The 23,372-nt window shown below is 41.3% G+C and overlaps 2 protein-coding genes across 3 annotated transcripts in view; one reads left to right on the forward strand and one right to left on the reverse strand.

The window, feature by feature from the left end:
- Positions 1-3,757, forward strand: part of LOC108928679 (opioid-binding protein/cell adhesion molecule homolog) — a 52,977-nt gene extending 49,220 nt beyond the window's left edge. For both annotated transcript variants that reach the window (XM_029255267.1, XM_018742726.2), the window contains 4 exons: positions 1,604-1,738; positions 2,112-2,232; positions 2,435-2,586; positions 3,453-3,757. In XM_029255267.1, the coding sequence (XP_029111100.1) occupies positions 1,604-1,738; positions 2,112-2,232; positions 2,435-2,586; positions 3,453-3,553 (509 nt within the window). In that variant the 3' untranslated portion in view covers positions 3,554-3,757. The remainder of the gene's footprint in view (positions 1-1,603; positions 1,739-2,111; positions 2,233-2,434; positions 2,587-3,452) is intronic.
- A 6,447-nt stretch (positions 3,758-10,204) lies between these two features.
- Positions 10,205-23,372, reverse strand: part of LOC108928697 (opioid-binding protein/cell adhesion molecule homolog) — a 32,005-nt gene continuing 18,837 nt past the window's right edge. The window contains exons 2-9 of the mRNA XM_018742756.2: positions 22,355-22,445; positions 18,263-18,495; positions 16,046-16,171; positions 13,509-13,640; positions 12,951-13,071; positions 12,537-12,688; positions 12,084-12,125; positions 10,205-11,026 (exon numbers count right to left, since the gene is read on the reverse strand). Coding sequence (XP_018598272.1) covers positions 10,938-11,026; positions 12,084-12,125; positions 12,537-12,688; positions 12,951-13,071; positions 13,509-13,640; positions 16,046-16,171; positions 18,263-18,495; positions 22,355-22,445 — 986 coding nt within the window. The 3' untranslated portion in view covers positions 10,205-10,937. The remainder of the gene's footprint in view (positions 11,027-12,083; positions 12,126-12,536; positions 12,689-12,950; positions 13,072-13,508; positions 13,641-16,045; positions 16,172-18,262; positions 18,496-22,354; positions 22,446-23,372) is intronic.

Below are 23,372 nucleotides of genomic sequence, written 5' to 3' on the forward strand. Positions count from 1 at the left end.
AATTATAATAATTGATTGTCAGTGAGACATCAAAGCCACTCGATAATTATACTTCAAAGGCTTTAATATTAATTCTGCAAATGAAGAAACTGTATATAAGCTAGATATATATATTATATACTTATTTATTTACACAAGTGTTTCAGATATCAAAGGAGAAGCAAGCAAGGAGGGCTTATTGATGGGTTCAACCAATGAGGTTACCATGGTGACACGATACTTGAGGAATTTCAGCCAGTATGAGGCATTCTGTTGAGTGTCTGGTTAAATAGCCATTCAGCTTCTATTTGGTTTTAGTAATCTGCATTCTTACAGTGCAGAACAAAGTTCCACTTGTCACACGAACCCACGAATAGCACGGCAGTTTCTCCTCTTAAAGCCTCAAATGAAATCACGTAGAGCGAGTGTGACCGAGCGCCCTGAGAAAAACGTGTGTCCTTTCATCTTCGGTTGTCACCTGTGAGATGATATGAGGGAAACAGCTGCTTATCACACTTCCCACTCTAACCTTGGGCACCAGGTGGTGTAGTGGTTCAGGACATGAATATCTAACCTGGAGGCTGCTGCTTTGAGTCCCGCACCCTTCCGCTGCTGTAGTACCCTTAAGCAAGCTACTTAACCTGAAATACCCTCCTGTATAAATGGGTCGGTACTCTGAGTTGCTTTAAACAAAAACAACGGCTACTGTAAGCAGCAAGTCAAAGGTAATAAAAAGTTCAGCGAGGAAGTACCAATGTGCACATGCGTACCTGTTGTGCTTGCAGTTGATCCCACACCACACCGGTGACTTTCCTTTTAGCTCCCATCACCTCCTGCCCACCGCTGCAAGGACAGGTGGGTTTAAAAGAACGATCATCTGATCGATTCGTACCGGAGTCTGAGGGGGAAGGGGAGTAGTTGCACTGGTTTAGTTTAACTGGTTTAGTTTAACTTCTCTACTTCAACTGCACCACATGTGCTTCCAAGCAGAGTTCTTCAGAGTTTATTAACCAAATTTGTTAATTATTCTCATTCGATTGATTAAGCAGTTGTGTATGTTATTCTGTTTCTCTTGTTTTACCACTCATGTTTTTATGATTATGATCACACATACAAATTCTATCTCAGCTTTCAACACTGGAGTCAAGGGATGAAGAGTCTAATGTGGCAGTGCATTGGAAGAATAAAAGTTGGTCAACAATGGAATTATTTCTGAAATCACATCCCACACATATGCTGAGCATTTGGTTAGATTAAGCATGTTTTTACGATGCATCGCACTGACAGGTGAGGTATCTCAGGTGAGCAATTCAGCAAAGTTGGGCAGGAGGTTTCATTTGGACTGTGTCTGTGTTTAAATTCAATTACAGCAGGAAAAATGAGTAGGAGTTGGGACACACTGCGTGTCGAATCACAGCCGTAATTTACATACTGTGTGTGAAACATGTTTAATCGCTATTAATTGAGCTTTACAGTTCGAAGTTAAAAATACAAGTATTTTTCCTCATTCTTAATAGGACGCTGCTGGATTGCTGCAGGAGCGGGCGGCACGTTCGGCTCACTTGTGTTTAAATCAAAGACACGGACTCTGATGTACAATTGAAAACTTGTCATCTTTTCCCAGGCAATAAATTCCTGAGCGAAGGTGAACACATAGAGATCAGTGCGATCAGCAAGGAACAATCTGGAGTGTACCAGTGCAGCTCCACCAACGACATCTCGGCTCCTGACGTGCGGACGGTCCACATCACTGTCAACTGTAAGCAGCACGAGCTTCAGCAGCGTCCCATGTGAAAAGTCCCAACAGCTAGAGCACTTTTTCATGGTTGTTGACCGCATAATGAAGTCTCCCCGCTCATATTAGCCCGACTGTTTGGGGATCCAGGTTTGAATTCCACGTCCAACTTGACCGCAGTATCTCCTTGGAATACTGCACATACAATACTATGTTGTTAAAGTCGGAGGATTCCCTCGTTATGCTGGCATCATTTTCAAACGGATTAACTCTCTTAATTGTGCTGTGTCCCGTTGACCTGCCCCCCTTCCCGATTGGCCGAACCGAGTGCGATGTGGCCTGTGAACCACCCGCCCTCCTTCCTAAGTGGCCTAACAGAGTGCGATGTACTGTGTAGACCCGCCATCCATCCTGAGCGCCAAAGGCACTGGAGCCGCAGTGGGGCAGAAGGGCGTCCTGCAGTGTGAGGCCTCTGCTGTGCCGGGGCCAGATTTCCACTGGTATAGAGAAGACCGCAGGCAAGCGATGGGAATGAGTGGCATCGTCTGCGCAATCTTTTCTTTTGTCTTTGTTTTATTTGTAGTAGCACCAGATCTTATCATGCAAACCATTGATTAAGTTGCCTGTAATGTGGATAGTCCCGCAAACTTTTCACGTTAATCTTAATGCACTAGTCATAATGTTACGTGTATAAACAGCCAGTTTTTATTCTCATTTCAGGCTCATCAATGGGATTAATGGGATAAAAATAGAAAACAAAGGCAAACAATCCATGCTTGTGGTCTTCAATGTTTCTGAATCAGACTACGGGAATTACACATGCGTGGCCACGAACACGCTGGGAAACACAAATGCAAGCATGATGCTCTATGGTATGTACAGTTCAAGTCATGCTGTGCTGCAGAGGCCTATATTTAAAATTCAATATATCATTATTGCAGCAAAATGTACATGTATATCTTCAGTCAAGTAAACAAGTGTTACAAAATCAAATTTGTTTTCATACACAACCTCACAGACAGAATCAAATATCTTCATTATTTATAATGGAAGGCATATCGAAAAATATTCATATTGCCGAGAGTATAAATTTGTGAGGTTATCATTTCTAAGTTTAGGAGGTTTACTTTTTTGTTTTTGCCCACCCTTTCAACATGTAGTGAGGCTTGATCATTTTTTAAATTTAGTGTCCTCTGTTGTCCATAAATATTAGGTACTTAATGTTTACCCTGGATAAACACGGTATATTGATATTTACGTGTTTTATACATTTCGGAATTTGTCCAGCGAATTTGGTCAGCTGAAAGAAATACACTTAATTTGTGAGAATTATTATGAGGAGAAATGCTTATATGAAACACTGGAGTTTAATGACGCAAACCAGCATCCTATACGTATCTGCATTTTTTTTTTTGAAAAGGAAGTTTTCTCAGTGGGATATAGGAGAACTTTCCAGAGCAGTGCTGAAGGGACCAGAAAGGCTGATGTATCGTATTTAAACCCAGCATGTGGTTCAATGCATTCCACACTATGGTGTAATACTATAGTCTCAAAGTGTCTCTGCAAGTCTGAGGTTGCTGCTCGGGAGTTGAACACATCACTTTAGACAAGGATTGACATGTCAGTAGAGCACAATGCAAAGATCATTAGTGACTGTTAATCTGCATGACTGATTGTTAATATGATTGTTAATCAATTGTTACTGATTGCTGATTTACCATTCTTTTAACGCTTTCAGGACCAGGTGCCATACATGATGTCAGCAGAGCCCAGCTTTCGCAGCACTTCTCCATCTGCCTGCTCTGGACTGTGACTTTGCAATACCTTGTCAAGCTTTGACGGCGCTCCAGCTTGTCTCCTGTTCTCCTCGGCATAACAGCACAACAGACTTTTTGCTCCATGCAACCGGAGGAAGCGAAGCAGAACACCGTGTTTTGTACATATTTCAGTTTTTCTTCCCCTTCTGCTTTTGCTTTGCTGGAAAAATGGGGGATTAAGAAATTGATTTAACATTTTTGTGGTGAACACAGTATGAAATTTTTTGCCCCGTTTTTTTTTTTTTTTTTTTTAAATCAAAAGATAAAATAATATACAGTCTACTCCAGCTAGAAATATAACTTTTTAATAATGCAAAAAAAGGAAATATCCTCACCATGAGTGGGAGATGGTATCTGGTTGAATTAGTATTATTATTATTATTATTATTATTATTATTATTATGTAACTGGAAAGTGACTTTAACATAAATGTTAGTTCAAATGTAAAAGTAGCTCTTACTGCAGTATTATAAAAATGTGCAATTACATAAGAAGTCTGTTATGGATTTTACATTTAGCAAAGTTACCACCCATTTCTTTGGACTTCAGGTAATTTCATTTGCTGTTTAAAGTAACATCATATTTCAAAAGCATCATCATATGCTCCTCTTTAAAGACATGACTACAGTATCTACTGTGGATTAAGAAAAGGGAACCAAGAATCAACAGTGAAAATATGTAATTAAATTAATTTAATTTCTGGTATCGTATGCCTGCTTCCCCTGGAGATCTCATCGGGTTGCTTTGCTGGAAGTAGGTACCCTCAGGCCATCCTGTAAGCAGCCTGCTCTGACTAATCTCCTGCGGTGAGGGTCAGCATTAAAGGGAAACAGTGTACAGACAGCAGGCATATCAGGCAGGAGAGGCGCGGTGTGTGTGTACTGAGAATGTGGGGACTCCTCCGCCACGCCCTGTTTGAGAAGTGTATCGCACCTTAGGAATGGGCCGAGATTTTGCTGCGTCCTCATGTTCTGTTGTTTGGTTTGCAGATATAGGTATGCAGATACACTTTGTGTCTTTATCATTACCGCATGATTCCCACCGAGTCGGCGAGACTGGGGACGGCCCCTGGGAGCCCTTATCTGAAAAGATGCACACGGGGACAAGCTTTTCCCTCTCTCCTGAAATGCACTGATAAAGAGAAAATGCTGCCGCAGGAAAAGGTAGGCAAAGCCTTTTTCATAGAACATGGAGACTAAAATTAGGCGCCATAAGGGATCTACGGATAGCACAATGTTTTTCCCCAAAAAAAAAAAAAAAAAGACGTTCATAATGGTGGCAAAGAAGAGAGAGAGTGATGGATGGTGGACCAAGGGTATATCTGCAGAACTCCAGGAAAAAGATGTTAGAAGTACGACTTACTGCTTTGTTTGTTGTCCAGTTCATTAATGCAAAAGCAGATGCAGCTTTACCGGTTTGTACAGCTGGATATTTTACTGGAGCAGTCTAGCTTGTTTCGGTAAGCAGTAAGACCTGCCTCCAGCCTTGAGATTGCAGATTTCTGCCCCGAACCACCGTGCTACCGAGTGGCCTACTTAGCGTTTAAAAAGTCGTGATCCACAGCACAACATTTTCGGAAGATATAACAGAAGCGCTTCAGTCGAACTGTGAAATACAAAGTTCCACTCTGAATTTGAGCTGCGTACGTAGCATGCCCTGGAGTTGGTCGAGTTTTCTGAGGGAAGAGAAACCTTTCAGTTTCGGGGTGTGCATCAGATCCGTCTCCAGCAAATGTAAATGAGCAGTACAAGGAAAAGAAACTTCGGCTCTGCGAACAGTTTGCCTTCAGGATTGATTGTCAATTTACCTGCACAGAACCCATGAGTACTTTCGAAAGGAGTCTTTAACAGTATTTCTTGACATTTGTGTTTACTGGATGTTAATGTGATGTCGGGTGTCACTGAGGTCAGTCCTTCAATGCCGTGGATCCGGGTTTCCTGTCCATAAAAGCAGGGGGACGCAGCAGTAGTGCAGTTCCTGACGGTTAGCTGAGAGCGCGCAGGAAGGGATCACGTCGTCGCATGAGGATGCTAGCTGGTCAAATAAGCGAGTGCTGGGTGAGAGCCAGCCAGTGAAACGCAGAATCCATAGGCAATGAGTAGCAGAACAGACAAGCGGTGGGTTGAAGACCGACAGGAGGAGAGCAACAGAGGGCGAGATCATAGCCCGTCACGCTGAAGTCGAGGGACCAGAAGTCCCAGAAGCGGCACTGATAAGTGAAGATAACAAGTACAGCTTCAAGGTTGAGCACTGCCAAGTGTGTGTCTGCTGCACAAACAGGCCTCCTGAGAGGACCAGGTGAGCACAACCTCAGTGTTAATGCCTCCACCATCTAGATCCAGGATGGGCACCATGAACTTTCTCAAATGGCCCATATCCAGAAAATTCATGGAAAATAGCTATGGGAAAAAATTCTGATGTTACTCTAACGAAATGCTTTTGGACAACTTACGACTTGCTGGAGAAACAGTTTGAGAAGTAACCTTTTTTTTTTTTTTTTTGTTCCAGGAACATTTGTTTCTCTGCTGCTGAACTTTGAATGAACTGACCGTGCAGTTATGGTTTTCTTCTGTTCTGATAAGGCTTTGTGGAAAATTTGTATGTTGTCTTTTGAGAAGCTTAAAACATAGAATAAGAATCGGTGCATGTTGAAGTATACTTGTATCTTTTCTAATAAAAAAGTGTAGCATTGTAACTGTGCAGTGTAAAACAATAAAATTCTAAATTTTCTAAATGAGAACACATCTACTATACTGAAATCTCTGTATTGTTCATGATAGCCATGTTAGTCTGCCATTACCAGTCTCATCCCACACACTTTGAATACAATTTGATGTTTAGTGTGATTTTTTCTCTTTTTATAGCTCCCAGTATGACACAACAAATTGGAACAAAGAGAAAGCCGTATTGTTTGTGAGTAAAGCATCCTTGCATCTTTTTTCAACTTAATTATGAGGTGTAGAATACGGAGGAGGATCTATTCCCCTCTGTAATAACATCTCAGCTCAGTCTCCAAAGAGAACCCCCCGTAAAGAAATCCCTCTCACCTTCACCTTGGTGAGGTTTCCGTTGCAATAGAATAATCCATAGCCCAGTTGTGCACAAGCAGAATATGGCTGCACCATTCCTTAGCATGTACAGAAATGAAACATAGCTTGCATCTTGACAATACCGTAAAGATGGAAAACTATTTAAAAACACACAATTTTTTTTAACTGAGTAAAGAAAAAAAAAGAAAAACACCCAGGGATGAGTCAAAAGTTCAGTGTATTATTTGCGCTGTTCTCAGTGTATAATGCGGACGAGTTGGTCTGCTATTTCCACCACAACCCTGCACTGGGTAAGGTTTTTTTTTTTTTTTTTTGTTTCTTCGTTTCTTTGTTGTTTATTCTTTCGTAAAAAAAATGAATGGAGGGATGTTTTGCAAACTTATTTTATAACATTTGGCAATTTAATTTTTATTTGTTGTAATTGTGTTTCTGCCGTTTCATTAGCTGGCAATAATACTGGATGCACTGCAGCTACAGATTTGCGCCCTGCAATTACAACCAAAACATTACATGCAATTACTGTAAGCTACTAGGGCTAGATAATAATAAAAGTGTTTCCCTTATAGCTTTTTCAAATGTCTACATGTTAAATAGTGGTAATACTGTTAGTTGAGCTCCCCTTCTGAGTATATCTTTCCTCGTAACAATCCGGTAAACTATAAAAAATTGGCTCATTACGGGGGGCTGCAAGCACTTTTGCCATGGTTGTTTAGTATTTTAGAATCACATTCGAAAGGCAAATAATTTCTCCCAGGACCCCATGAGCAGGATCTGACCACATGGTACCAAAATGCGTGGTTTGCAAATACAGCTTCTAGCAGAAATCCAAACTGCCCACTGAGATGAAAGATTCCCAGTAAAATTTCCATCTGAATGCTTTGCTTAAATGTCTCATGAATAATATATATTTAAGTTCCTTATTAGGAGCGGTACACAGACCACGGATGGTCTGTTTTGGAAGTCTTCGTGGCAGCGCATCACGGCAAACTAAAAAATATAAATGCATGGTAGAAGAGCGAGGCTCGGTTTAACGTCCAGTGTTCTGCAATCAGCAGTTTCACAGCAGCAAACTAATTAGGGGCTGTAAGTGCGCTTGAGTGTGACTTTTATAGTAAGTAAGTATTTTACCATCCCTAAAGGACATGCTGCTAATACAGCATCATTAACACTGAAGCAGCAATGAATAGCACATTCAGCAAAGCCGATAAAGAAGAGTCGACATGTGGGACGCAGGCGGTCGGCTACAGCCCTATCTGTTCTTCCCTTACTCTCGTTGCAGATTTTCTGTAGTCAGAGATGTATGTTCTTTTTCATGACTACGTATTGCACATATTCTGGTTTCCCGATCACAAATGAGATGAACAATTAGAAGCATTTTTAACCTTTCGGCCTTCAGCCCTTGCTCCATGTACGTGGACATATTTGCAATTTCTCGTTGCGCTGTCTCTGCCTGTATGTTACAGTGGCCTTATGCTGTTCATTTATTAGAAAAAAAGCCATTTGAAGCTTTTGTTTTTAACATTTATATTTCACTCGAGAAAAAATAAGGGTGTAAGGGGTTTAGTATATGGTTATTCAGCTCATATTATGAATTATTTTGTAATTTCACTATTTTATGTTAAACTGAACAAAAAGCCTTTGGCAGAACTGTATCTCGCTCTGTGTCCCAGCACTAAAACTGATTCACTGGAAGTCATTGTTTGGATAGAAAGTAACATCACCTGCTTTTACGGGTGTCGCACTTCCACGTATCCGCCACTTTCCAGGAGCGGTATTTTTTTTCCCTCCTCATGAAAGCAAATACGTGATTAAATTCTGGGGCACAACAAGAACTGTTAGACCCTGAAACTTTTCTAGAAAATGACTGTCCACCGTTGCATTAGAACAAGGCCCATTAGGTAAAATGCTGCATTTCCTAAGTAAATATTCATGAAGTTTGTCCTGCCTGATAAATTAATCCCAATGGGACTGATATACAAAATTTACATTTGCAGTGGTATTTTCCTTTATAGCACTACCATTTGCATGTCAAAAACTGAGAAATCTCTTGTCCTTTGTGTTTATACACACATAGTTGTGGAAAATTGGGCCCCTTTTTGTGTGTTCAGTGAGAATGACAGGTGATCAACAGAAAAGACACATCTATTTTGTTGAGAAAGAGCCCTCAGCCTCCTCCAACAGACAGATTGAAATCACTGTCTGCCACTTTGAAGGTGTAATCTAAAAACCTGGCAGCTAGTCTAAAGTATCTGAAAATGAGTTGCTTCTTGGAGCTTCATGAACTATAGTACTAAAGGCAATACATCATCCTATGTGAGATGAAATACTGATAACCACCCTCTATATATAAATAGGATTAGGGACACCACTGTGTAAAAATGACCTGTGAAATAAACAGGAAGCAGCCCTTCCACTGCTCGCCAAAATCTGACCTCAAACATCTATATATAACATTTCACTCTATTTCTCTCTATTTCACTTCTATTTCTCAGTGTTGTACAATAATGAAATCCAGCTGCAGGACTCCAGGAGTAGATGTATTCATAAGCTCAATAAAGGCCAGCAGAGAATTCAAAAATCCACCCAGTCTTATGTCTCGTAGGTCATGTGATAAACAGGCAGCTGTCTTCCTTCCTTAATGCCAGGTAGTCGTAGTAAAATTTATGCTTTTTATTTAGCCGACAGCTTTGCTAGATATGAGAGCTAACAATGATTTACTCATTTACGCATCGTTTAAATATTAGTTTAGGGTAAACACCTTCAAAGGTATTACAGCACAAGGGCTAACCACTATGCCACCACCTACCCCATCACACCAGTCACATGACAGACACAATTCATACATTTTTCTTTTTTTTTTCACCTTTACACGCATACGAAAGAATGATGCAAATCGTATATGCTGCACACTGCGTCGGTATTAGCAACTTTACATGTCCTTACAATATATTATTATGAAAATGACCACATTCTCCTCTTGAAATCATCACTGAAATGGTGAAAGCGCCAGATTTTGAATGTACTGATGTGTATTGCAATTTCAAAGCAGCATCTACTAAGGAAATAAAGACCTTTGGATATGTGTGGACATTGCTGTCCTCTCAAACTAAGTAACAACTGTGCTGTGGACACACAAAAGAGAAGTTTAAGAAATGACCTTCAAAAAACTTGAACATTACAGTTACAGTGATCTGGGAATAATAAAATATTCCCATATTTCTCCTTAATATGACTCCACACTTTACGGAGGGGGAAAACTATAATTGCTGTAAAGATAAACTGTGTTAGAAAATCCAGAGTGGTATTTTAACAGTTGTAAACATCCTATTGTTGTCATAATGAATTGGTTTCTTGCATTTATTAGTGTAGAAATAAAATATGACACAAGGCAATAAACTTCAAGAAAAATGTACTTAAAGCTTGACACTAACTATGAGAGAATGAGGGAAATCACATGAAAGTCATTTGATAGTTATTGTCATTAGTTTTAATTTATTATACAGCAGTTGTGATAGCTGTGAAATAATATGAAAAATTAGAGTAATATTTCAGTTATAGCTGCTGTTCTAACATATTTAAATAAAGCAGTCACTGATGAATTAGTACAAGACCTCCCACTCCCGCAGAGCAAACTGTTCCCATGTTCCATGTCTCCATGTGAGGTCACATACTAACAATAACGTTGTTGACGTCATTCCTCTGCATCAGGCCACAGCGTTTGCATTGCATGAGCATTTTAGTTGAACAGCTAAAGACAAAATATACAAAATACTGCACTGGAGGTACAAATTTACAGTTAAAATCATTGGTAATAATCCAATGAAAAATAGCTTTAATGCTATTAATATCTTTGTGCAAAGTCATATTCTGAAGTGGTGTGCAAGTTCAGCATCAACTGTAACCCTAACCCCCTCCAACATAGTATATTTCATCCTTCAAGTGCCTTGTGAGTATAGATCACACACCAGTCACCATTTCATCACTGCTACTGGTGCACACGCACGCACGCACGCACGCACACATGCGCACACACACATGCGCACACACACTCGCACACAACAGGCACCAGGTACAGTATGGAAAATGCTACTGCCAATTTAACATTTACATTACATTTACATCCATTTGAAACATATGACTTCATCTCCAAAGCTGCTATTCTACTTTTTGTACACGATACGTGCAGTCAGTAATAACATCATCATCATTCTAATTTTAACATTTGAAGAGAACCACGCAGTCGATATCGTTAATTTACTAATGAGACCCGAGCAGACGGGTTTGCTCAGCAGACACTGTCCTGCAGTCTATGCTTCCAGAAGAGAATGAACTCTGCTTCTCACAACACTGGAGACATCAGAAGTGGAGCAAGATGTGAACGGAGATGACGACAAGCAGACAGATGGAGGCTTGTGCCGTGGCGGTGCTCCTGTTCCCATCCTGCACTGCTCCGAGCCCTGCCAGCCACAGGGGACATTTGGATCAGCAGTGCGTCGGTTAACCTCTGAACTCAACAGGTGCGCTGGTTAATGCACAAACACATGCATACGTATGGTGCGTTTATTAAAACGCGAAAGCTAAACACATTATGAGCACATTAGTTTTTTTTTGTTATTGGTCATAACATCCAGATTACAAACATGCATCATTTGTAGATGCAATGTTTTCTGTGTTTGTGACGGACTGGCGTCCCGTCCTGGGTGTGTCCCCTCCCCCTCCGGCCTTGCGCCCTGTGTTACCGGGTTGGCTCCGGTTCCCCGTGACCCCGTATGGGACAAGCGGTTCTGAAAATGTGTGTGTGTGTGTGTGTTTTCTGTGTCTGAGACATAAGTATAAGAAAGAGGAACCGCTCTCTCCCACAAAGCGGGGTTGCGGCAAACCGGAGCCTAACCCGGCAACACAGGGCAGAAGGCTGGAGGGGGAGGGGACACAGCCAGGATGGGACACCAGTCTGTCGCAAGGCACCTCAAGCGGGACTTGAACCCCAGACCCACCAGAGAGCAGGCCCTGGCCAAACCTGCTGCGCGACCACACCTCCCTCCATATAATGCAAAAATATATAAAGCTAAAGAAAGCTGGAGAATGAGAATGAGTACTTACACGCAGATATTGGAACACGTACCGGAAGCATTGTGTTAGGTAATATTGGATGATTAAAGGAAACAAAAATAAAGCGTTATTAAATTATTACTTGGTGAAACATTTAAGCACAAAATATGTAACATCTCCGACAATTAACGATAGCACACATTCCTCAATATGGCCGTTGTATTACTCAACATTAAAATAATTGTCCACTTTTACAAAGGTTTAGTAATCAGATTTTATTTTCTTTCTAATTCATTTAGTTCATTTTTAAACGCCTTTTTACGATGTCTTTCATTTGCTGTGTACAGCTTTGTGAGTAGCTGCACATTACATTACATTAGATGTTTAAAGTAAAAAGTGAGCATGCATTTTTTTTATCCAAATATGAAAAACATGCTTGTGCTACATACTAACCTTGCAATAATGTCGAGCTAGTGGGCTCAGTTACCTTTATCGCTGAAGAGCACACAGAACAAAGGGTCCGTGACAGGAGATACTCACTTAAATACTGTTCTGATTTCAAAATGGTACAAAAAGTTCAAAACAGCAGTGTGTTTCATGTCTCCCATTGTCATACTTAGTTTTAACACTTAGAACCAAACCATGAAGTTTGAGCGTCTGGTCCTCCCACATACTGCAACTGTGGATCTTTAATAAACTATTCACTTTCCTATTCTCTGTTCTTAATTCAGGGTCCGTGAAACTACAACATGCTTTTGATTATGTCTTTAGTGCTGTGCAAAAATTTCCCAGTGTACAGTAGACCTTGATAAAATATGTGTTATAAATAAAATATTACCTATTTTAGGAGTCTGTGAGTAGATTTAAACTGCATTCAATTGTGCAGAGCATATATCCCATACTCACCGAATACGATGATGCTTGTGTTTGCGCTGCCAAGTGTGTTGGTGGCAACACATGTGTAGTTGCCATAGTTCTCCTCCGACACGTTAAAGATGGTGAGTCTCGAGAACTTGCTCACGTTCTCTATCTCAATGCCGTTTAAGCTGCTGACAATCCTGTAAAAAAAAAAAAAAAAAAAAAAAAGAGTGAATATTACCGGGAAAGTTCACGGAAGGGAACGCATTCTTAATGTTCGGCCAGGTGTATAACAGCGCATGATCGCTTACAATGAAAAAAGTTCAGTTACGAAAAAGCAGTGAGTAATTGCATTGCATTAAATGTTTCCCAATCTGGTTCTGTAATCCTCTGCTTTCAATAAGACCATGTGCTGATGACTGGTGTTCAATGAGTAATTGCTGTCAGCCTTGTTACCATTACCGTCTGTCATCTTTGTACCACTCGAACTCCGCTGCAGGCTCTGCTTCGGCCTCGCACTGAAGAACACCTCGCTGCCCCAGGGGAACGCCGACATCTTTGCCCTTTGACATAGACGGGGGGACTGCAGACGCAACAGAATTTTCCGTACAGAAATGAAGACATCAACCGCATTGTGTTCTAACCGAACCGTGTGAGAAACGGAATGGAAAATATATGAACTTACAGACAACTGCAACTAATAGATCATTGAGGAGCCCACAGGTCCCATTAGTTTATTTAACTGGCACCTAATTAAGGTGACTTCCAATGTTTTATTCATTTGTACAGGTGGGTAATTTTTACTAGAGCTATTGAAGGCAAGTGCCATGCTCAAGGGTACGACTGAAAGAAGGGGGATTCGAACCCAGGCCCTTCGAGTGCAAGCTGTCAGCTCTTACCAGTGTACTCCACTACCTGTCTGCTGACTGTCAGCAGTAATAATGGTGGGATGGAAAAGTCATTAACTGAGCGCTGACCGTCACCTCTAGTAGTGACAGGACGGAAGACCGGAAGACTCACAGTTCACAACCAGCTGCAATGTTCGCACATCTGCAGACACTTCGTTGACAGCAGAACACTCATAAATTCCCGCTTGCTGCCTAGTGACAGCTGGGATTTCCAGGTACTCCTCCTGTGAGACAATGCCCCGGGCTGGGAACAGAGGAAACGGAACAGAAAAATCTTAAATTCCAAAATTTGCGTGTGACTGTCAACTATCTTCACACAAGATGCTTTGAACACATGAAATGTTACACAAGAGCAGATTTCTGCTTTAGGTAGAACAGCGCAATTTTCTGTGGGGCCATTTTCATGCGTTCAGAATTTAAATTACCCATAATGCAAGCCGAGAAGCGGCAAATGCGTGTAAACTAAAAATTACATTGTTTATCTCTGGAGTTTGCCATCAACTGTCATCTCATCCAAAGTGTCCCTGTCTGAGCAACCAGTGATTTTTAAGATAGGCTCCAGACCACATGGACCCTGACCAGGATGAGCAGTTAAAGAAAGTGAGAAAGTGACTGAGGTTCTCTGGAGAGACAGAACACAAGATCAGGTTCCTGATCTTATATGTTCCATTCCAGTGGATCAATAGCAAGAAAAATAATTCAGAAGACAATGTTTAATGAAACAATATTCTTAATCCATAAATTGTATTCATTATTTCAAATTGACATCCAAAGAAATGATGCGTGTTTAAAAGGCAATTCATTCAAAATGCTTCACGCTGTTATCTTGCAGCATTACGCTTAAACCTAAGGCGATCTAACTTGCTTATAAATTTCAGTAAACAGTATCGGGCACTCAAAACGGAACCCGTGTCTTCTAGACACAAACGCTCACAGCAACTTCCTGTATGGATGGATTTCCAGCGTACGTTCAGATGGTCGCTCATAGAAAGTGCACGAAAAGTATGCAATCCGGCTCTGAAAATAGCGGTGATCATGAGCTCGTGATGGATCAAGAAAGAGAAGAAACCTTCCAGTCGTCAATATGAAGGGAAGGAAAGAAATGCTTAGTTTCTTGTATAACGTTCCAGGTGTCGTCTCCGACAGCAGCAGAATCGTCCTTTCCTACAGAGCGGGCCGAGAGAGGCTGAGCACCACCTGAGACTCGCTGGAAGTGCAAGGCTCCATTGAAAATCCCCAGGGGAATCACAGCACCAGCCATACGGGGGTGGGCTGGACATTCTTCCAGTAACAAGGTTGGACAGCTTTGTTTTTCGGGTTTATTGCATGAAACAAAGTCCTTGATCAGTGCCTACTGTTGAAAAACAGATGAATTGATTCTTCTTACCTAACGGCTTAACCGACGCAACTTGCGGTTCACTTATTTTTGCACCTGCCCTACTTCTGTTTTTCTGCTACACTCATGATTTCCTTTAATCCAACATATGGAATTGGTCATTACACACCTATATGTCAGATGAGGAAGACTGCTTCTGATTAAATGATGATTTCTTCATAATCTTCATAGGGACACAATACTTTCAAGCAGCACAATATCTATAAATACATTTACAAGTAATATACGTATTTTATGTATGTACAGTATGTATTATTATTACGCAAATATTTACATAACATTTTCCCTACTGAGAAGGAAGTTTTTTTTAACATGTTTTTACCAGTTTCATGAATGTTTTATGCTGTTTATTTACCATTGCAGCTGTTGCCATCTATCTGCCTGAAAGAGGACAACCTTGTCAAAGTAACTGTCCATGATGTATTGCGAAAGACGGTAATAGCAGGAAAATAGAGACTAGATCTCGCCTGACAGAGCAGTGAAGTAAAAAGCCATCACAGATCACTGTGTTTGAAGGACTGCTCCGTGCTCCGTTGCTCTGGTGCCGCAGCACCAAATGTCTGCGGACCGAAGAGCCTCCGCATCCAGGATCCCACCGGCGCTGTGCTTAAAACGCAAAGTTGTCTTACATCTTGTTATCCTACTTCAAAAATGCTCTTTATCAGTCGTGCCACCGAAAGGAAAGTGAGAAATTGATTTTTTTCTTATTAACAGATGCAGGTGTGCACCGTGGAAACTGGCATTACACACACAGATTGTGGATAACGCAGTGATTGTCTCGCGCTTTATCTTTTACATTGAGATTGCAGAACAAAGTGTGTGACGGGTGACGCAGCAAGCAGCGCAGCTGTCTGATAGTCTCCGGGCTGTTCAAGTGTAATTAAATTGAGTCGGATCTGGCTCGCTCCGTCTGTAGTAACATGTTTGTCCCATGTTTGGGTGGGTTCTTCCCGCAATGCAAAGACTTATCATTCAGATCAGGTGGTGACTAAATTGCCTACGGTGAGAGTGTGTGGGGACCCTGCAATGGACTCGGGTCTCATCCGGGGTGCTCATTTCTAGCCGCGTGCCCTGTGATCCAGGATAGGCCCCTGACTTGGACAAGCGATCAATGAAAGTATGAGAGTGGTTTTAGAAAGAGTGAGTACAAAGAAGAGGAAATGCATAATGCACACTGGAATTTGAGTGGCTTGAGAAAAGAGTGAGAGACTAGTAGAAAACGTGGAGAACGGAGAGTCGGGGAGCTGGCCCACCTGATGGAGACAGGATCCTCCACGTAATGGAGGGCTCAGGCCTTCCGCTGCCAGAGCACATCAGGGCAATGCTGGATCCTTCATTCACTCTCATGTCCTTTGTCACATTTGTGATTTTGGGAGGAACTACACAGGGCAGGAAGAACAATTAAAAAAAACAAGGTTTGTCTCATAACGCAATCCCTTGGGGAGAAGGAATTTAAAAAAGCATGTTTAAATAACATAAAAATGACTGCTCAACATTTAAGGACTAGGACAGCACAAAGTACCGTGTATGGTTTTTTTCAAAGCAACATAGATTTTTGCATCCTGGGTACATTATGCTCAGGGTATTTTATTTTTTTTGGATTGTATCCGCACTTGTGATACTGTTCGCTCCATAACCCACGCATTAATGCCAATGATTAGAGAGAAAATGCATATTTAAATAGTTACTGTTAACTTGTAAGGCTAAATTTGGGTATGGACCTCAGGGAGTAAGAAATACAACAATATCTACACAAACACCTCAGTGAGCACCTACATCAACGCCTACATTAACGCCTCACCGTGAGCAGCTACACTGGGAACGGGGTGATGGTTATCCAACGCTCTAGGAAAGCCCAGTTTGGTACAAGAGCCTTTAACCAGTCAAATGAAATGCAATTTCTGCACCTGTTCAATCCATTAACATACTCTACAAAGATTATCCATATTTCATTAACGACTTATTCAAGGTATCATTTGTAACAATTTCTGTGAAATGTCAGGCATCAGTCCATTGTTCAGAGAAATGATCTCCATGCATATCATTTTGACACGTAACATCCCTTTCGGAAACACAATCTGTCTGCATTAATAGCGGCGCTCCTCCTGCCTCAAATCTTTGAGAATTGAACACGCTCCCATTGTACCTGAAAGCAGATTCCTACAATTGCTGACCTTTATGCAATGTTTCCAAATCAAGCTAGCCTTCCAAATCCATGTTGCCTTGGCAACCGAGCACAGCTTTTGTAGACCCATTTGCTAAATTCCTAATGTGTTACTGGCCAGCTCATCAAGGACCGGGGGGATGCTTAATGCACGGACTTATACGAAGTACACCCAGGCTAATGTAATCCAGGACGAAGATCATTATAATTGATGTTAAATTACTCTGTTCTACAAATGTCAGAATATCATGGCTAACAAGAACACTGTGCACGGCAAAGCACCAATTAATTACTTGGGAGTTATGGTTTCATTGGTCTGATTTTTTTCAAGTGGTCTGCCGTCAGTATGAAAGCTTGCTTTTTTCTTTATCTGAAGTATTCTTCCACTTAAAGTTATTACTATCAACTTAATATTGCGTCCTATATTGTAACATAGAGCGCAGCGCAGCTAGTCGCCGAGCTCTGTTCCATTCTGAGGCTTTTAGTCTATAAATGGAGCGACGGTGGGTTTCTCAGCTCCGACTCCTAGAGTTCTGGATCCTTTATAGCAGTCCGTGGGAACAAGTCCTCACACATAACTATGGATCTTGAGGTTCCGAGGGCTAACGATGAAAAGCAGTTAGATCCACGAAGAGTCAAAACTGGAAACGCAGCTTTCTCTGAGTAAAACCTGGTACGCACTGGAACAGTTTAGAATCAAAGCAAAAATAAACACAATTCTCCCCAGAAACGTACATCACGGAAGCTGAAGTGTTTTCCTGCCAAAGCTTTTTAATCAGACGTAGAGCGCGCGTCGCCCATTAGCATTCTCTCCGGTTAACCGTCACCGCTCACTGCACCAGTGCTCACACCTGACATCTCTTTCCACGACTCCCCTCAATAACGAAGCATAAAACAAGGCGCTGCAATGTAGCATCAATGCAAGCCACATGTCTGCTTCACCAAAACATGTAGAGGGTATAAATGGAAGCTTTGCAAGACACATTTATACCTAAAAAAAATATGGAATTATGGAAAAAACTGGTATCTTGGGGTAATATTGCTAAAAGGGTTGGTTGTGGGGTGTTAAAGCTTCCTGGGGAAAAATTGAACAAACTAACGCTCTCTTTTATTACTTCTTCATACAAGTGTCTTTCGTGTGACATTTACAAAGTGTGTTTAGAAACGGGGTGTTTCAGATTAGTGACTTGTACTTCAGTTGTGAGGTTAATGTTTAATAATCTCGCTGCTCTTTAATGGGGGTGGTGAGATCAGAAAAAGGATTTTGAGGAATCGGTGGTGGAAAAGCACGAGAGACACACGTTACCCTGGACAATGACGTGCACCGACGTCGTCCTGGGCCTGCTCCGTGTCTGGACCGCGCACACATACTGCCCTTCGTCGTACATGTCCACGTCCTCGATCCTGATGGTAAACTCTCCTCTGCTCAGCACCTCCAGGCTCACTCTTGGGTCCACCGACCACTTGTCCTCCCCCGCATACAAAATACTGGAGCGGTTCAGCCAGGCCGTGCGAGTCACTGCATCACCCTGCAAGCACCTGGACGCAACAACAGAAAAAGCTGTTTGACACCTGGTAAAAACTTGGTTGCGTGGTTTTGGTTTCACCTCTGCAGCGATGATGCATTTGAAGCCACAGGGGACCAACAAGGATGAAATCTGTCCCGGTGAAAAGAAAATATTTTTTTGTAAAATATCATTTAAATCCATTGAAAACTTTCTTAGCACAAAAGGATTAATTGAATTATTCCTTCAGTCCTCCAAATAGTTTCGGAGCAATAGTCAGTGCCAAACTGCAGTTTTGTTACCGCGCTCTACAGGGTCACGGGTGGGAACTTAAAACTACCATAGTCAGTCGGTATGTCTCAGTTCTCCCGGCAGACAGCTGAGAACAGAGAAATGGGCTTTATGAGTTCTGCTGCATCCTCTTTGTACCCGTGTCCGTGACCAGACGCGAACTAAGGGACACGTTTGGTGACAGTCGGGTATTAAATTTAGCCCTTCCGTCTGACTGCTGCCACTTGACTATGATTTGCAAACCAGGGCACTATTAATGTCTGTTTCTGCAGATCAGGATCTGTGTTATCTGATGGTTCATTAAGCCAGACTCAATTATTTTACCAAAGCTGTTTTAACAGTAAAATGTAATTTCAGGTTATAGTACTGCCTGTAATAATCAGCTTTAGTGTTATTAAGGGACTTTCAAAAATAGCCTTAAAGAAACAAAAAAAAAAAAAAAAAAAAGATATTTTGGCCTTGAGCTGAAAGTTCTAGTAAACTCGTTGCAGATCCACTAAACTTAGTTGGTCCTGAGGGATTATAATCTCCTTGCATAAACTTCTGCTGAAATGAGGAAAAGTTGACGAAATATTGTGCTTTAAAAATGAAATATTTCCCTAAAATGCTAATTGTCCTCCATGCTGCCATTGATGGTCAGGCAGGCACTGTCTTTTCACTGATACACTGAAGTCAGATCATTTTAATGCTTTTGCCAAATATCCCCTGGATAAGAGCCTTTGCAAGAGAGCATAGATGAATAAATGTAAATCCACGTAATTTCAGAATTTGTACTTTCAGAGGATATTGTCTTCGACAGGATAAGGTAATATTTGTTGCAATATGAACTAAAATGTAAGTTTATTTGAGCACCACAAATCACCATAGTGTATTGCAGGACAGCTAGTAGTGCAGTGATTAGAGCTACTGCCTTTGGACCCAAAGGTCAGAGGTTTGATCCCCACCTCTTGCTGTAGTACCCTTCAGTAAGGCATTGACCCTCAATTACTCTAGTAAAAAATAATCTGGCATTTAAAGGGGTAAATAATTGGAGGTAGCTTAACTTTATAAGCCGCTTTGGAGAAAAGCATCTGCTAAATGAATAAATGTAAATTTGGAAGAGTGATGTCACAGTATGTCATTTCAAAGACCTTCCCCCCCCCCCATATACCACCTTCAAGCAATAAACTAAAAGGCTAGTTTAGAGCTCTTAGAGAAACTTTCCCAAATGTAAAGCAGAATAAGGTTTTAAAATGACAGGTTTATTTGGACTAAATGAAAACTTAGCACAATATTGTATTGAACCCTCAAATATCCAGACTTACTGTATAACCCAGATTTCCAATACTGCGCTATTTATATATACACTGTACTGAGCACAGGGACTTCAGGAGTGAGACAAAAGAGATGCAAATCAGCATGGAATTAATCAGATTTCTTTATAATGACACTGTCATTACAAAAGCATTTCATTTTCCATTGCACAAGGTTCTTAGTCATGACATTAGTGACAAAGGACGATAAATAAACGTGTCATGAATGACTTTTGAAAACAAATACAGCTGAAACAAAATTTGGTTTTTGGCACGATCCTCAATATCGCTGTGTGTGAGTATGTATATATATATATATATATATATACACACATATACATACATATATATATACATATATATACATACATATATATATACATATATACACATACATATATATATACATATATACACACACACACACACACACACACACACACACACACACACACACACACATATATACACACACACACAGGCCAGGACAAGCAGATATAGCATGCATTTGATGACTAATCCTGCTCTGTACTACACAGAGGCCGCAGGCTTTTTAGAGAAAACAAAAAGGAGTGTAGAACCAGGAATCCAAACCAGAATGAACCTGATTTAGGGATGTTATGAATCACCGATTAATGAGCGTCTGCTCAACTTTAAGCAACCGGCCCCGCGTCACTCACAAATGCGCTCTTGTCCGAAAGCTTTAATTGTGAGCAGCTGGAAACACCGGCGCTGAGAGGATTTAATGCTACGTGGAGACAGAGGTGGCACAGAAATCAAGCACCTCCCACACAGAGCGATTACCAAGGTAAAAATAGTTCTCCTCCACAAGAGTACCAGAATGAAAGACTAATCATCTGCTATCAGATGCTGTTATGGAAATCCAGAGCATAGCTGGTCACTTTAAGAGAAGTCGTGCTCTTTCAGAACGAAATAGGCGAAAAGAAGCGGATCCGTACTGGACTGGCTTGCTGCAAAAGAGGTCAACTTTTTCCATTCAGTTCATTTCACAGGTTGATGGCATGGGGTTCCTTCTGCTCTTCGTTCATTTTTTTTTTTCCTCCTGAAGGAGATTGAACCGTTTCAGGAATTATTTCTTGTCTTGTTCAGTTGTCCGGACAATTAAGCATCTCGCCGTTTGATTTCAGCTGAGAAATAAAATTTATGCACCTCGCATGAAAAGGATAACGTCAGATAGAAAACACTGTACTCACGCGTCTACCATCAGTAAACGCAACTGCTCCTAGTTTCTGTCATGGTTCAGAATCTCTGACCTGAAATGTTCCCAAATGTGGGCCGTGGGCCTGTGGGATGACAGCGCCCCTTAGTGGAATTAGGGTGAGGGAGAGAGTGGCAAAGTAGAGGCACATTGAATTAGCACAGAACAAATAAATATTCATGGAACAGCATATGACTGAAGCTGAAGAACCGTGACTACCAAGAAAAACAAGGAAAGATGCTTCAAATAAAGATATGAGAACAACCCTCAGTATATTAGGTACTTTGCCTTGAATCCATCAGGAGAAAAAGAATGCATCTCCTAATTGCATTACATATGAACAAGAAGAAATGAGAACACGTTGGGGCTCAGCAGAAATGTGAGATATTCTAAGTGCTTCCACGCTGGAGGGGGAGAAAGTGCACCTGTGTTGGTGCAAGATGACCACATGGGGGCGCTACAGCACTGTGTGCCATGGCCACCGAGGCTGTGTTTTGCAACGTTGCAAAGCTCTTCCTTCAACAGCCGCTGGTAAGGAGAACGTCTAGAAGAAAATCAGCAATGGAATGAGAAGATAAAACTTCAAAAGGCATTTTTCGAGTGGCTGAGGGAGATCCTCAGTCTGGCTTTCGGGGGTAAAAAGAGGGACACGCTGCCCATCCGTACTTCATCCGGACTCATTCACACCAGTCCCTTGAGATGGCCACAGGGCTGGCCTCAAACTCAGGTAACTCTGTCCATGGGGGGGTTCGCAATGGAAGGACCACACCATCCATGGTACATTCTCAGTAGAGCTACTGCAGATTCCTTAAAAATTGATGTGCGTGACACAATTGCAGTTCTCCACATAAGTTGATCTCTTGCCGTAATCAACTACTCTTCAGTGACTTGATATATGAAAAATTATAAAACCCCCAAAATACTCCTGGCAGAAGCATGCAGTTTAAATATTCATAACTTATGAAAAAGAGGAAATCCACTTTCAATGTATCATAATTACACCCCCCCCCCAGTCCTCCCACCTGACAATTGCAAGGAAGCTCAGAATACCGTAACACACGGGGCTGGTAATGTAGTCACTTCTAACTTACCTGAGAAAGACTGTTTCCCCTTGCCTCACTGTAATATTTTCCAGTACTTGGCTGTCAGATAATGAATCCCCCTGGCCATGAACTGGTAGTCCTGAAGGTAAAATGAACAAAAACAAGCCAAAACAACATCAGGCTTCCACTTTTATTGTGAGCCTTCCTTTACAAGTATTCAGACTTAACAGCAAAATTTAATTTGTATCGCAAGGTTCCAAAAAAAAACACACAACCTACTCAGACTTATGAGAAGAGCTCACAATAACTCAGCTGGTGACATTGAGACCCAAAGAAGAAGAGCAGCCCTCACCCTCCACATGTGGTGTGGCTTCTCCTCCGCATCTCAATTGCTTCGTTGTAGTGTTCCCATAGTCTCTCAGAAATATTGTGGCGTTTTAGCATAGTGTAAGCATTATCAAAACAACAAGGTCTAAAACAAATGCATTTTAAAAACATTTAAAGAAAGTGATTAAAAGGCTGAAAAGGCAAAGAAAGCCTTACCTGCCAGTTTAAAACCTGAAATGAGAAAGTGCATCACATCACTCTGGAGAGTTGTTTTTGCAGTTTCACAGTGGCAGCATAAATGTCACTTTACTCTTCTGTTACTGCTGTAACCCAGCACTCTAGTTCTGCATTTTGATCTAGTTAATCTTTTCTCTGTTGCACGGTAGTTTTTCTTCTAGCTATCCAACTGGTTATTTACGATTATACCAGTTGCTCCATAATGTAATAGTGCAGTGTGATGTACACTATTTGTGGCTCTGGGGGGGGAAAAAAAAAAAAAAAAAAAAAAAAAAGAGCATTTGCTTAGTTGCTAATTACACAATAGTTTCAGCTCTCAGATGTAATGAATTAGCTTTGTTTTGCACCAACTGATGTCTCATGGTGTGAAGACAAGGGAGTCTACCGGGGGGGGGGTCCACAAGGGAAGCCACCACTAGGAGTTCTGCAGTCCATATTACGGCCTGTGGAATATGCTCTGAAAATGTCTTATGTTGAAAATTAGAATTGTCATCACAGACCC

The sequence above is a fragment of the Scleropages formosus genome, chromosome 10 (assembly GCF_900964775.1).
Source record: "Scleropages formosus chromosome 10, fSclFor1.1, whole genome shotgun sequence".
Classification (NCBI taxonomy): domain Eukaryota; kingdom Metazoa; phylum Chordata; class Actinopteri; order Osteoglossiformes; family Osteoglossidae; genus Scleropages; species Scleropages formosus.